The 15,053-nt window shown below is 35.7% G+C and overlaps 1 protein-coding gene across 2 annotated transcripts in view; it reads right to left on the bottom strand.

Annotated features, from left to right (window-relative positions):
* ITGAV (integrin subunit alpha V) overlaps nt 1-15,053 on the bottom strand; it is a 91,090-nt gene that overhangs the window by 54,494 nt on the left and 21,543 nt on the right. For both annotated transcript variants that reach the window (XM_007965573.3, XM_007965574.3), the window contains exons 3-4: nt 4,393-4,484; nt 1,159-1,273 (exon numbers count right to left, since the gene is read on the bottom strand). In XM_007965573.3, the coding sequence (XP_007963764.1) occupies nt 1,159-1,273; nt 4,393-4,484 (207 nt within the window). The remainder of the gene's footprint in view (nt 1-1,158; nt 1,274-4,392; nt 4,485-15,053) is intronic.

The following is a 15,053-nucleotide window of genomic DNA, read 5'->3' as shown; positions in this document are numbered from 1 at the left end:
GCTTTCTAACCTAATTTTTTCTCTTTCCTAACAAACAATACAGATTTGGGCAGGTATCACTCTTTTAATGTTCACTTCCCACTTATAATAGGTAGGATCAAAGTGTTGGGCTAAGAAAATAAGTGTTTAATGAAATAATCTGCAGTTTCCTGTAGGTTTAACTACTTAGAATTTGGAGGACAGAACAGTCCCTTTGACCTGGTATCACATGTCACCTAACATGGACAAAACAAATATAGGAGTAAGAGTCTTACATGTTGTGCATTTGTTACTAATTTTCTCTAATAAACTATGTGGTGACCAGTGGAACACAAAAAATAATGGCCTAAGGGCTCTAGGCATAAACACTATACTACATTTCAGTAATCTATTTTTATGCTTCTGGTACAAGGAAGATCTAAAGTAGTAGCTAATTCAGCAAAGGGTAGCGGGGCACAAAAGGATTGGAATCTCCAAAGAGAAGAAGATGTACAGATTTTGGAAAAGCATAATCAAAATTATAATTGCTTCAAGTCATCTTTAGTCATGATATTAATTCCTTTCGAAATTTCAAGTAATATTAGCAAAGAGCATAAAATTCTCTGGATCACCAAAAGGGGGTGGGCTTGGTAGCAGGTTAACAAAGAAACTCTGATTAAGAGCAGGAAAATTCAGAGTCAAGATTCCTGAGTTCAATGTTCATCTTCCTATATAAACTTTGGCTCTTTAAGACATAATATCTTTTACTTTCAACATCATTATTAGTATAAAGCAGGAGTTCTCAAACTTTGGTATCTATCAGAATTGCCTTGCAGAGTCTGTTGAAAATTCAGGTACCCAGGCCTGACCTAAAGCTACTGAATCAGAATCTTTAGTTGTAGGGTCCACATCTTCTCTGTTAGAGAAGCTCAACTGAGCATCTTTTGACTATTAGCCATCAAAAATACAGATTCTTAACATCATATACGAATGAAGGAAGATGAAAATGAGTTCTTAGAAAAAGTAAACCTGTTTACTTCACATTTGAATCTCTTTACCTTAGTAGGATTGTTTTCATTTTGTTCTCATAATATGTCTATATGTTTTTATCACACATACACACACACACGCACACATTTTTTTAACAAACTAGGCTTCCTACCCCTCTTCTTAAAGGCTGGTACAATATCCTGTACATACGTGATCTGCATGGAGCATACTCAACAGTCTTTGTTCCATCTTGAAGAAAGCATGTTCCAACAGGCTCTCGCTCCTGTTTCAACTCAGTCCTCCAATGGTACAATGGGGCACAGGCCTAAAATCAAAGGTTTAGTCCATGACATAAAGATTTTTTTAAAATTTAGTGTTTCAGATGCTTTATACTACTTCAGAATATAACACCACTTTGTCTTTTTTTTGAGATGGGGTCTCAGTCTGTTGCCCAGGCTGGAGTACAGTGACATGATCATGGCTTAGTGCAGCCTTGAACCCCTGAGCTCAAGTAATCGGCCTTACCCTCTTGAATAGAATGTGGCATGGGACCACATGTGAATGCCACCATGCCTGGCTAATTTTCTAAAATTTTTTGTAGAAACGGGGTCTCACTATGTTTCCCAGGCTGGTCTCTAACTGAACTCAAGCAATCCTCCTGCCTCAGCCTTCCAACATGCTAGTTGTAAGCTAACATACCCACCACACCTGGCCAACTTGCAAAGCATTCATAGAAATTAATCAAACCTATCCTATACCTTAAATTCCTTATCATAGTGGTAAATAAAGATTTTAAAAGAAGTCTTTGTCTCACATTATTCCGAAGGCCATATTTGTGGTCCAAATTTTTTTTCAAAGTAGTTAGAAAAATTATTATTTCAGGTAGTGTATTTCTTGATGTAATATGCTATGCTAAAGGTAGAGACCAAATTAGGTTTTGAACTAAGTAACACTCATGCATATGGAATATATCCCCTAAATTATACAGCAAATAATTTATTAAGAGAGCAAAAGAACGTGCAGTACTTTATTTACTTTCTAAAAAAACTGACCTTTTTGTTTTCAGCATTCTAGATTGAAATAGCACGTAGAGTAGCAGAGTAATGAATGCTTTAACAGCATAGTAATCTAGCAAATGTGTAACAATTTATTTAGTGAAAAAGGTTTAATTGGTTTTCTACAACACTTTTTGAAGCAAAGTGCGAACATAAGCACTGCAGAACATCAGTACTGACTTATTCTATATGTACCCTGAAAACAGTGAAAGTAGGTCATAGCAGCTACTTCTCTACATGTACTTGATGTTCCAGAGTGGGTAGCCTGCTCCTTTTGCTTACTCCTGCTTCTTTGCACCTCTTTCTACCTAGAATATCTCCACTCTTAACCCAATGCTTCACCTCCAATTGCTGAAATGTGGCACATCCTTTAAAGGCTGCTGAAACTTCACCTCCTAAGCAAATCCTTCCCTATGCAGCATAATTAGATGAAAAAATAAAGGCAATAATAAATACTATGTAAATAATTAAAATAGGCAGAGCGGTCTCTGAGGAAATTAAATGAAAGCTGAAATCTGAATGACAAAGGGCCAGCCAAGTAGAAATCATAAAGACAACTAATACAAGCAGAGGGAACACAAACACTAAGGTACTAACTGAAATGATTTGGAATGTGGAAGAGATAAAGACAAGCCTGGCTTTAGTATGTAAGATGGAGTGAGAGGAGACCAAAGACATAGCCAGTGACTCATTTTTGGAGATGTTTTTAAGACAGTATGAGCTTTTCATACTTATTCAGACAGTGATAGAAAGCCACTTGACTGTTTTAATCAAGGTAAAATGCTCTGGTTCACTCTGGTCCTTCTTGCAGTTAGGGTAAGAGAAGCAGCAGCAGGAGGAGAAGAGCCATTGCATTGGTCCAAGGAGGTAATGATGGTGGCTTGTTGCAGGGTAGAAATAGCGGACATGTAGATCTACTGATAAATGTGAGATATACTTTTGAGACACATCGTGAGTGCTCACTAGTGAATAGGGCGGAAAGCCAGGCCTCCTAATAAACTGGGAAATATATATATATATAAAAAATAGTTTTTTATTTGTTTTTCTTCTTTCATGGAAGGAAACAAGAGTCCTATTTTGGCCACGTTCATTTGGAAGCCAAATAGCTAGTCTGGAAATATGACTTAAAGGGTCCAGGGAGAATTAAAAGCTAGAGATATAGATTTGGGGATTATACTTACAGCCATAGGAGAGACTAGGAACCTCTAGGTAAAAGTTGTAGTTAGAAGAAGCAAAGGAAGCTAAATAGAGATCAAGGACACCCCAATATTTGGAAATTGAATGGAAGAGGAGCCATTAAAGGAGACTACAAAAGAGCAGCCAATAAGATAGGAGAAAAACCAGGAAAATACAGTTCACAGAAACCAAGAGAAGAAAAATTTAGTTAAAAAAAAAGGGATGTTGACCATTCTGAATAATGCTGAGAGTGCAAGAAAGATAAAAATAAATACCAGCAGAGAAAACAAAACATAATGGTATGTATGTATGTACATATGTATAAATGCTAGTGGATTTCAGTGACCTGAAAGTCAATGGTGACATAGGAAAGGGAATGTGAAGTAAAGAACTGGGATGGCTACCATAGAAAACATTTCAGAAAGTGTTTGAGAAGAGGAGCAGAGGAATGGACAGCGGCATAGGGGGAGATGAGGCGAAGGAAGGTTGTTACTTCTTTTTCTTTGTTCTGTATCCCACTTCAACATCATGTTGTATTTTCAAAGAGAGGAAGTGGCCGGGCTCGGTGGCTCACGCCTGTAATCCCAGCACTTTGGGAGGCTGAGGTGGGCAGATCACCTGAGGTCAGGAGTTAGAGACCAGCCTGGTCAACATGGTGAAATGTTGTCTCTACTAAAAATACAAAAATTAGTCAGGCGTGGTGGCAGATGCCTGTAATCCCAGCTACTTGGGAGGCTGCAGCAGGAGAAATGCTTGACCCTGGGAGGCGAAAGTTGCAGTGAGCCGAGATAGCACCACTGCACTCCAGCCTGGGCGACAGAGCAAGACTCCATCTCCCGGGGGGGGGGGGGGGGGGGGGGGGGGGGGGGCGGGGGGAAAGGAGAGAGAAAGAGAGGAAGTAGTAAAGCATTTGTTAACCGAAGCCACACTATTCCTATACTTAGCTGGGTGGAAATAAACTGATAGGAACTATCAAGTGGGGCAGGTAAAACAAAGTAGGAATGAGGGTGAAAAGAAGTGAAAGCCTGTTGAAGAAGGGCACGAGAGATGGCCTCTTTGGACACAGTGGCCTTTGATCAGAGCTGTCTTATGTTGTTATACCTTGCACCCTTGAGCATACTGAATTTTACTATCAGCCTGAAAATATAAAACCTCCTGTGTCTCTACATAAACTGACTAAACTCACCTGTGAGTAAATATCCAGAAGACTTACCAAAATTTTATCTTGTTTCGACCTCACAGATGCTCCAAACCACTGGTGGGACTTAAATTCCAATGGATCATCCTTGGCATAATCTCTATTGCCTAAAAAAGAATATTGTGAGTAGTAAGACCCAAAATATACTGTTCTTAATATAACAGTTTATTTTTATCCAGCCAGGTTGAGAAATAGTACACCTTTGATTAATCAAATACTCCACTGGTTATTTTTCTCATATACACTTTATATACATTAGAGACTTTCAACTAATCAGAAACATAGAATACATGATAACCCAGAAGTGCCTCGGTATTATTATTAGTCCCATTAATTATCATAATACACGATTGAAAAAGCAATTGTAAATAGTTTTCCAGTTGCTCAACTGTTAGATAATTAACTATTAAACAAATATATATGATCATCTATTCCCAGAAGTTCTTTCTGTGGGGCATAAAGATATTTATGAAAATTAAATGGTATGAAACACTTTTGTGTAAAATGCTATAAAAGACAAGACTGAGACCTGTGCCTGTGACATAACAATGCAAGAATTAGAATCCAGGAAACTTGATTTGGTTGGTAGAAAAAAGAGTTCAATATGGCACAATACAATCAAACACTTATTTTCATTACTTCAGTCCTCACTATTGAGAAAATTATTTCTGTACACTAAAACTCCAGTGTCAAAAACAAAATGATGCATTGGGATAGACCAAACATCACTATATTCTTAACAATACAAGTATACTTGCCTACAGCACACCTGGGATAGTACTCAAAAACGTCAATATCGTGGAAGACAAAATGAGTAGGAAACGCTTCTAGATTAAAAGAGACCACTAAGGCATGGCAGCCAAATGTAAGATGTGATCTCTGATTGAATTTTATGTCCAAATAAGTTTTTTCAAAGTTACAAGGACTTTATTGGGATAAATGTGGAAATGTGAATTGTGAACTAGATAACAGTAATAATGTATAATTCAGCAACAATTACATTGTTACTATTAATATTACATTATTCATAATAATGATTCGTTTCTAATATGTGATGACTATATTGTAGTTACATAAGAAAATGTGCTAGTTTATAGGCGATACATGCTGAAGTATTTAGGGGTTAAGTGTAACAATGTCTGCAACAATGGGTGAAACTAGGTGAACAGTGTATTGTTCATTGTTCATTGTATTACTGAAATTCAAATTTTTACAGGTTTGAAAATTTTCAAAATAATATTTAAGACATAGTAATCAATAAGTACAAAATATATGTACAAGACCAATGGTACCTTCTCACCTTTTTAATACTTTATTGTATTTACTCTAACTATAAAAGTCTTATTCATTACAAAACAAACAAAAACATAAAACAAAGCCATATATAAAGATAAATCTAAATACCACAACCCCACTATAAAAAAATGACCTCTGTTAACACATTACCATCTATCCTAAAGACTTGTTTCATGAACATATGCATGTTCTTTTATGTAAACTAGATATTAAGTCAATATTTAAGATAACATTAAACTTATCATTATAACCCATAATAAGCCACTTATAAAGGCAGATCTATAATATCATTTTCATTGTTGTGTAGTATCCTATTATATAGCCACAGAATACTTTATTTAATCAATCCCCTACATCTCCCTCAATTTCAAATTTAGGAATATTTCTATTTTTGGAGGGCAGTAGTGTGATCACAGCTCACTGCAGCCTCAACCTCCTACGCTCAATGACCCTCCCACTTCAGCCTCTAGAGAAGCTGGGTCTACAGAGGCATGCCGCCATGCCTGGCTAATTTTTGTTCTTTCTGTAGAAACAGGGTTTCATCATGTTGTCCAGGCTAGTCTTGACCACCTGAGCTCAAGGTCAACCTGCCTCAGCCTCCCAAACTGCTGAGATTACAGGTGTGAGCCACCATGCCTGGCTGATACACTTATTTTTATGTGAAATAATACTTTTATCCCTCATCCCCAGTCTCTGAAACAAGTCATGCTTATTCCCACCTGCAGGCATTTAGGTCTGAGGTCCTCTTGCCTAGAAACTTTATTCCCTCCACTCTGGATGCAAATCCTAACTGAAAATTTAGGTGTGTTTCTCTATTCATTATGCTAACCCATGATGAAATGGTAGTCTGCCTCTTATGGAAACATTTATTTAACACAAGAGATAATCATAGGAGCAAGCAATTATGGTAGAAAATAGTACAGGAACCCGTAGAGAGTTATAGGAAAGCGAGGGCACACAGTACAAGTGAGGAAATGTTTTCTGAGCCGAAAGAAAATCTATTTTTTTCAAGATTATCCACAGAAGAGAATTTTTTTAAGAGAATTGTGAGTTGTTCACTGTAACTACAGAGAATGATCAGGAAGGGAGTGGTTATCAAGAGCCTTTTCTTCTTTTACTTTTTTTTTTGAGATAGAGTCTTGCTCTATCACCCACGCTGGAGTATAGTGGTGCAATCTCAGCTCACTGCAACATCCGCCTCCCGGGTACAAGCGATTCTCCTGCCTCAGCCTGCCGAGTAGCTGGGATTACAGGCGCCCGCCACCACGCCCAGCTAATTTTTTGTACTCTCAGCAGAGACAATGTTTCACCATGTCGACCAGGCTGGTCTTCAACTCATGATCTCAGGTGATCTGCCCACCTCAGTCTCCCAAAGTGCTGGAATTGCAGGCATGAGCCACCTTGCCTGGCCAAGAGCCTTTTTTTCTTAATCGATACATAATAATTTTACATATTCAAGGGGTACATAGTGATGTTTCAATACATATAATCTATACTTATCAGGTCAGTGTAATCAGCATGTTCATCATCTTGAATATTTAGTACTTTTTTGTGTTGGGAACATTCGATTCCTTCTTTCTACCTATTTGAAATTAGATAATACATTATTTTTAACTATAATAATCCTACGGTGGTAGAAAATACTAGAACTTACTCCTCCTATCCAGTTGTGATTTTGCCACCATTCTCCCTACCTTTCCCAGACTCTAGTATCTTCTACATTTTACTTCTATGACATCAACTTTTTCTTAGCTTCCACCGATGAGTGAAAACACACAGTGTTTAATTTTCTGTTCCTGGCTTATTTCACTTAACATAATACCCTCCCGTTTCATGCACGTTGCCATAAATGACAGGACTTCATTCTTTTTATGGCTGAACACACAAACACACACAGACACTACATTTTTCCACTGTATATACATATTCCTGAACACAGACAGGAATATATATACATTATATATATATAAAATAATGTATACACACACACATATATATGTACACACCATGTTTTATCTATTCATCTGTTGTTAAACACCTGAACTGATTCCATATCTTGGTGATTGTGTACAGTGGTTCCAATAAACACAGGACACAGATGTCTGTTTGATATACTGATTTCCTTTCCTTTGGATAAATACCTAGTAGTGGGATTGCCAGATGATATGGTATTTCATTTGTAGTTTTAGAAGAACCTCCGTACTGTACTCCATAGTAGCTGTAGTAATTTACATTCCCACTTTTGTCAAGAGCGTTTATGCCATGCTAAGAATGGGCTTTATGGGATTTTTGAGTTGCCTTCTATGCTAAGTATTTTTTCTCAATTATTATATTCCTGAAAAGTGAAACTTATTCTTTATTAATGGTTATCCAATCTCTCCCTACCACTTTGAAAATTTACCTCCATGAATGTTTTTCTTAACAAATGTTACTTCTCTTTAAACTTGTATACGGTGGCACAAGATGCTGCTGGGCACTGTCAAGCAGCACAGGCCTGCAGAGCTACCATGTTCTGTTTCCTATTTCTTTAAAAAAGTATCCAAAACATCCCTTGCCATAACAGTTATGGATATCTGTCTTTGAGGACATCAGGGTTAGCTTAAGCTAGAAAATTCATGCAAAATCAGTACGAATTTGATACATCTTTTTGGAAACCAAAATAGTCCAGTATAACTGGATATAATGCACTGGCTTACATTGGCACCCAAAACTTAGTCAATGGTCTTCAAAAAGAAAAACATCATCCACTGCTTTCAATGCCTTCAGCTGCAACACAGTTACAACCTCATGTTACCATCTTTTTAAGAAGTTTGCTCATTAGGAAGTTTTTCTTTACTAATCAAAATTGTTTTTCTGGAGACCAAGTCTTAAAATCCTTGACTCAACATTACATAGAAGCTTCACCCAGAGGAAGCGTAAACAGAGTGGGTGAAGAGAAAGCAAAAGAAAGCCTGCTCTCCAGACAAACTGACAAGAAGTTCATTCATGACCTGGCTGAAACTGGCAGCTATCCTGAGGCACATGAGTGAAGTAAATATTCTGAATCACAGCCCTGAAGTCAGCATTTAGAATGATGTTGAACCTCCTCAGATGGCCTGGACTATGCTGACACACTTGAAAAGGAAACAGGACACAGACAACCACAGAAACTCAAAGGCTGGAAGAAATGCTTTCGCAGGCAACAGCCAAGAATACCAAGATTTCTGTCCATAATCACAAAAGCCATTGGAAGATTAGCTCTGTTCACCCAGATAAATAAAAAAGAAAAAAGAGTATCTCACACAATAAAATAATTTTATTTAATTATCTAAATAAATAAAAGTATTTAAATAACTTAAATCTTAAATATCATTTATTTAATAATCTTTAAATCTCTCTAATAAAGTTGAGAAGAAATTGCTCTGTATTATGTAAATTAACATACAGCTCTGTACTACCACTTTCAAAAATACAGAGGAAAATTTTGCTAGAGAAACTTGAAATTAATAAGCAAGTAAATCACTAGAGACTTGAAAATTTCATGTCTGTATTGCCAGGTTTTCAAACTTGTCATTTGCATTTTATCAAACTCCCATGACTGCATGCTTGAGGACAGAAGCAAATGAGAAAAGCAGATTGCCGTAGCTTTCGACTCCACTCCTTATTAGCAGCCAACTCTTTTCCCTGGTGTTTCCAAAGGCACTGTCAACACATTCGGCATTCGACTTGCTGGACAATTATGGGCAGTGCTTATTTTTAAGATACAATTACCTTCTTACCCTAAGCAAAATGTTTTGTTTCTCCTTTTCATACCAAAAGAACATCCCTTGGAACAAGATTATGTCACCTTTTTGTGAAAAGGCCAAAGTGAACAAGAATGCTAAAGCATTAGAAAAGCAAGAGAGTAAACTTCCATTTTGAAGCTAAATGTGGTTTTAGTCACTTGGCTCCTATTCATTACTATGACTTGTATGAATAATGAAATAATTCAGGTCTTTAACTTACTTTTTGCTAAAACAAATGAACAAAAAAAGTAAAAAGAAAAAAGAGGCTATTAAAACAATACCACCCTGCATTCATAGACAATTCACAGACTTTCTTAAGCAGCTTTTTACTTCAAACATCACTTGCTTAGTTGTACTTCCTGTAACAAATTTGCTAGGAAAAAAATCTCCCAATAAAGCATGCTTATTTATTATGTAAAAATGGACAGGTTAGTGGAAGAAATGTCTTTGATTATCCATTTATTTAGTTAAATAAATGATAAATCATGGGTACCTCCTATGTCTCTATGCTAGTAATATAGCATTAAATGAGACAGATAAGTCTTTGCTTTTGAAGGAGAAAAGTAATACATAATTATATAAAATATTTTCAGAGAGCCATAAATACCATAAGAGAAATTTGAGAGAAAATGATTTGGAGGTCAGACAACTACTGTTATCATGCATTTATTTGTAACTCAATGCTATTTTGAAAGAATGTATTCCATTGATTCAGAGCTGCAAATATTCAGATACTAGCTTGCCTAAAATCTGAATGTGTACAATAGTCAATGGTGATGTATTTATAATGGTGACACTTTTAGTATTTTTAGTAGTACATAAATAGTACATCAAAGGCACCTTTACATTCACAGTCAGCTGATTTTTGACAAAGATGCCAATGCCAAGCAAATTCAGTGGCAAAGAAATAGTCTTTTCAACAAATGGTGCTCGGACAACTAGATACCCATCTACAAAAAAATTAATTTGCAACCATACCTCAAACTGTACCAGAAAATTAACTCAACACAGATCACAGGCATTTTTAAATGTAAGAGCTAAAACTATATAACTCTTAAAATAAAACAAGGAAATAAATCTTCATGAACTCGGGTTAGGCAATGATTTAGAAAACCAAGCGCATAGTGATAAAACAGTAGATATATCAGCCAATTAAAATTTAAAAATTTTGTGCTTCAAAAACACCATTTAAAAAGTAAAAAGACAACCCTCAAAATTGGGGAAATTACTTGCTTATCAAATACTGGATTAAAAAAAATTGTATCCTAAATAATATAAAAAAAAAAACTCCTACAACTCAGTAAGACAAACAACCAAATTAAAACTAAGCAAAGAATTTGAATAGATGTTTCTCCAAAGAAGAAATAACAGCCAGTAAGCACAAGAAAAGATGTTCAACATTATTCATCATCAGGTAAATGCAAATCAAAACCACGATAAAATATGGCTTCACATTCATTAGGATGGTTATTATAATATAAAAAAGACAGAATATGAGTGTCCATACGGATATGGAGACAGTGAAACCCTCATACATTTCTAATAGAAATGTAAAATGGTACAGCCACTTTTGAAAATAGTTTGACAGTTTTTAAAAAAGGTAACTGTAGATTACCATATGACGCAGCAATTCCACTCCTAGACATCTATCCAAGAGAAAGGAAAACATATGTCCACACAAAGATTTGCACATGAATGTTCAGAGTAGCATTATTCATAATAGCCAAGAAGCAGAAAACACTCAAATGTGCATCTACTGGTGTAAACAAAATGTTTATTCATTCAGTTGAATATTGTTAGGCATAAAAACGGAATGTAGCACTGATACATGCTATAATATGAATGACTATGTATCATATAATTCCGTTTATATAAAATATTCAAAACCAAAATATGTAGACACAGAAAGTAAATTAATAGCTGCTTAGGGCAGGAGGTACAAATGGGGACAGATTGATGTTGGACACATTTCTTTTTAAGGTAATGGAGATGCTGTGGAATTAGGCTGTAGTAATAGCTATAAAACTATAAATATAGTAAAAATTCATTGAATTAAACACTTAAAACAGGTCAATGTTACGGTAAATTATATCTCAATAAAGCTGTTTTTAAAAATGACAAATTTGTCAGGAGAAAAAGTATCTGCGGCATTGAACAGAAATGTGTGTGTGTGTGTGCGTGTGTGTGTGTGTATGAAATGACTTTTTCAAAATTAATTAAAAATAGATGTGTCAGAAGAGTAATAGACCAAGAATAAAAATGAATAATATAATAGATCAAGAATGAAAATGAATAGAAAACAAAATTTAAAAACCCAGAAAGAGCTAATAAGCCTATGAAAAACGACTCAAGCTTACCAGAAATAACAGAAATGAATATTAAAATAAGACATATGTTTCACCTGTCAGGCAAAGGAAGATAGTATCAAATTTGGTTCAAATATTGCTTGTGTCAGTATTGTCCTATTTGGCAAAGATGTATCAGAAATCCTGAAACACACACTGCTGTGACTTCTACATTTATTTTTTAAAAATTAACTAAAAAAAATTTTGTAATACAAACTAAGACTAATAAGCATGTCAAAGGTTTGTTTTAAACAACAGAATGTCCAACAGGAGACACAGTAAATAATAACTTTATGTATTTTGCGTATTTACACACAGACACACACACACACAGAATATACACAGGCCATAAGGCACATGCACAAATACACACACAAAAGTATATCCTATGGCCACTGGCTTCCTGAGTGGTGAGATTTAAGTAGGTCTGGTCTTCTCATATTTTCATCAATGGATGTGCATTATTTATAAAATGTTTTAAAGGTTTTTTAAAAAAGTAGTGTGGATAAGTATCCTTCAATCCTTATATACAAAAGCTTAGTTTGACGCTCCCACATCCCCTCTTAATTAACTTTATGTTTACATTTTCATCTCACACATGTAAAGGAGTTTTAGTTCATAAAATTCAAGAAAAAAATTTAATTACACAAGCTCTTCTTTAAGCATTAACGTTCCTAGGAACCACTTCCTTCTTTTTTTAAGCATTAACCTTCCTAGGAACCTCTATTCTATGTTATAGAGTCAAACTATTAGAGTAGAATATTGCATAAAATAACTAATTAAAAAATAAAAATTCTAGATAACTACTGAAGACTAAAATGGTGGTTAATGATTTCATTGATTTAGTAAGGAAATACAGTTTGTTAATTTATTTAAGAAACTCTGACAGACAATAGGTAGTGGTAAGATATTAGAACAGTACTAATAATGAAAGGACAATTTGCTTTATAAACTTCCAAAGTGTCTTCAAATGTCTCTTGAAGCTTACCTGTACTGACTTAAAATGGCCAAGAGACCAAGGTCCCCAAATCCAAAGTGTTTGAAAAATAAATCATTTACATATACACAAAACTGAGTTCTGCAGCCATAATCCATGGACATGTCAAAGTGTTACTAGTTTATATAAAACCATCCAGAAACATCTTTTACATAAAATAAGATACGGCTGTTTCCCAGACATAAACAAAAAGAGTCAGAAAAGCAGAACCAGAAGAAAACAGGAATGAAGCTCATTTCACTGGGATTGGTATTCATTGAGTTAGTCAGTTATTACTACCACAGCCAATAAAGAATCAAAATCTCCCTCTTCTTCCATGAGCAATTCCGACGGTCCTGCTGGAGTGCAGCACAAAGAATACAGGCCTTTTGAAAACACTCACTGCTTTATCAATGCTGGTTTGTTTCCTTCTAGTCATGAGAAGGAAATGATCCTGAAAGCATCTAACATTTTAAGACAAAAACTCTTTACTGGGAATTAAAAAAAAAAAAAGCCAATCCCATGTTAAGTCCTAAAGAACGGGTTGAATCAGGTCAAAGTGAGCAGGGAAAGGAAGAGACTTTAAAAGAGCTTGTGAGTTTGGTTTCAGTAAAACGCTGAAAACACTAAAATACTGACTAACTGTATGACTGACAGTCAATTAGTAATAAATGAATTCGACTCCAAGATTTCTAAAGTGCTTACCAGCTCTCTGTGTAATTCTGTAACGGGATAACAGATTTTATCAGGAGAAACATTTTTATTTTTAAAAATTCCTTAGTATAAATTTGTTTTGTATTAACAAGGGAAGGGAAACTACTTTTCTTTTTAACTTTTTAGTGTGCAGGACAGTTGCAACTGTAGAAATACCTAGACACAACTCTGGAAGACAGAAAATTCACCAATAGGAGGAAGTAAAACTTAAAGGAGGTTAGTTCAGGGTCTGCCTGAGTGTTTTAATTGCAACGAGATGGAAATTGTAGTGCACAAGCTAGAAAACAGCTAAATGTTTTATATCCTCTATTAAACACAAAACCTAGTTATACCCAGAAAATATTCCACAGCATTTTTCTTGACCATAGAACTGGCATAGCCAAGGTTTACTCTCAACCTACGGCCAGGCCCTTCTAGGAACAAATGGCAAGCATTACAGCAAGCTGTTTTGGGCAGGAAAAATAGTAATCTGACCTGTGCCCTTCGGTATGACAGAAATGGTTAGTGGTAGCTGACATCCATTCGCTGTATTTGGAATATAAAGGTAGGAGCTTCGCCTTTAAAAAAACAAACAAATAAGAAACAACAACAACAACAACAACAAAAACATATTTAACAAATAGGTAGGTAAGCCTGCATTTCTAAGCAAAAAGACTTTCATATGGTGGTGAAACATGGTTTCTTTTCTCAATGCACATTAGCAGTCTATCTTTTTGGGAGAAAAAAAAACACACACACATTACTAAGAAACATGGCCAAGGATCAGTCTATCAGTAACATCTGCTTCCCTAGAAAAGGAAAACATGTTATAAGAGGATTTTCTCAAATGTCACAATAACAGAAGTTAAAATGCAAACCAAGCTATAATCAATTTAAGAATATCCACAATTATCTTTATTTCTTTCCTTTTCCATACTTATTTAGTTCCCTACAGTTCTAGTATGGGCACAACATAAACAATCCTTTCTTCACCTGTATAATGCTTTCTTGTTTACAAAGTATTGAAAGTAATGACAAGAATGGCAATTACTTTTGCACCAACCTAATACCTTCATAGACATTGTTTAAAAAAAAAAAAAAATCAGATATAGGGTCTCATTATGTTGCCCAGGCTGGTCTCAAACTCCTGGACTCAAGCAATCCTCCTGCCTCTGCCTCCCGAAGTGCTGGGATTACAGGCATGAGCCACCAGGCCACCATGCTTGACTAACATTATCTCATTTGATCTACATGGCAACCCTGAGAGGTCGGTATTATGCTTATTTGACAAATGGGGAAATTGTGGATAGTGCTTGCCCAGGGTCACAGTTAATAAGCATCAGAGTCTGAATCTGAGCCTACATCTTCTAAATCTAGTTTGCATTCTTTATAACCAAAGCTGCCAAGGGAAAAAGAACAAGACAGACAGCAATGCCTACTTATATAAGCATGGTTCTTGTCTTAGCATAGCTTGCAGTATAACCAATATCAATTGTGGCTTACAGCTGTAATCCTAGCACTTTGGGAGGCTGAGATGGGAGGATCGCTTGAGGCCAGGAGTTTGAGACCAGGCTGGTCTAACATAGCAAGACCCCATCTCTC

The sequence above is a fragment of the Chlorocebus sabaeus genome, chromosome 10 (genome assembly GCF_047675955.1).
Source record: "Chlorocebus sabaeus isolate Y175 chromosome 10, mChlSab1.0.hap1, whole genome shotgun sequence".
NCBI lineage: Eukaryota > Metazoa > Chordata > Mammalia > Primates > Cercopithecidae > Chlorocebus > Chlorocebus sabaeus.
The sequence above is the reverse complement of the archived record's forward strand: the minus strand, read 5'-3'. Positions and strand labels throughout refer to the sequence as shown.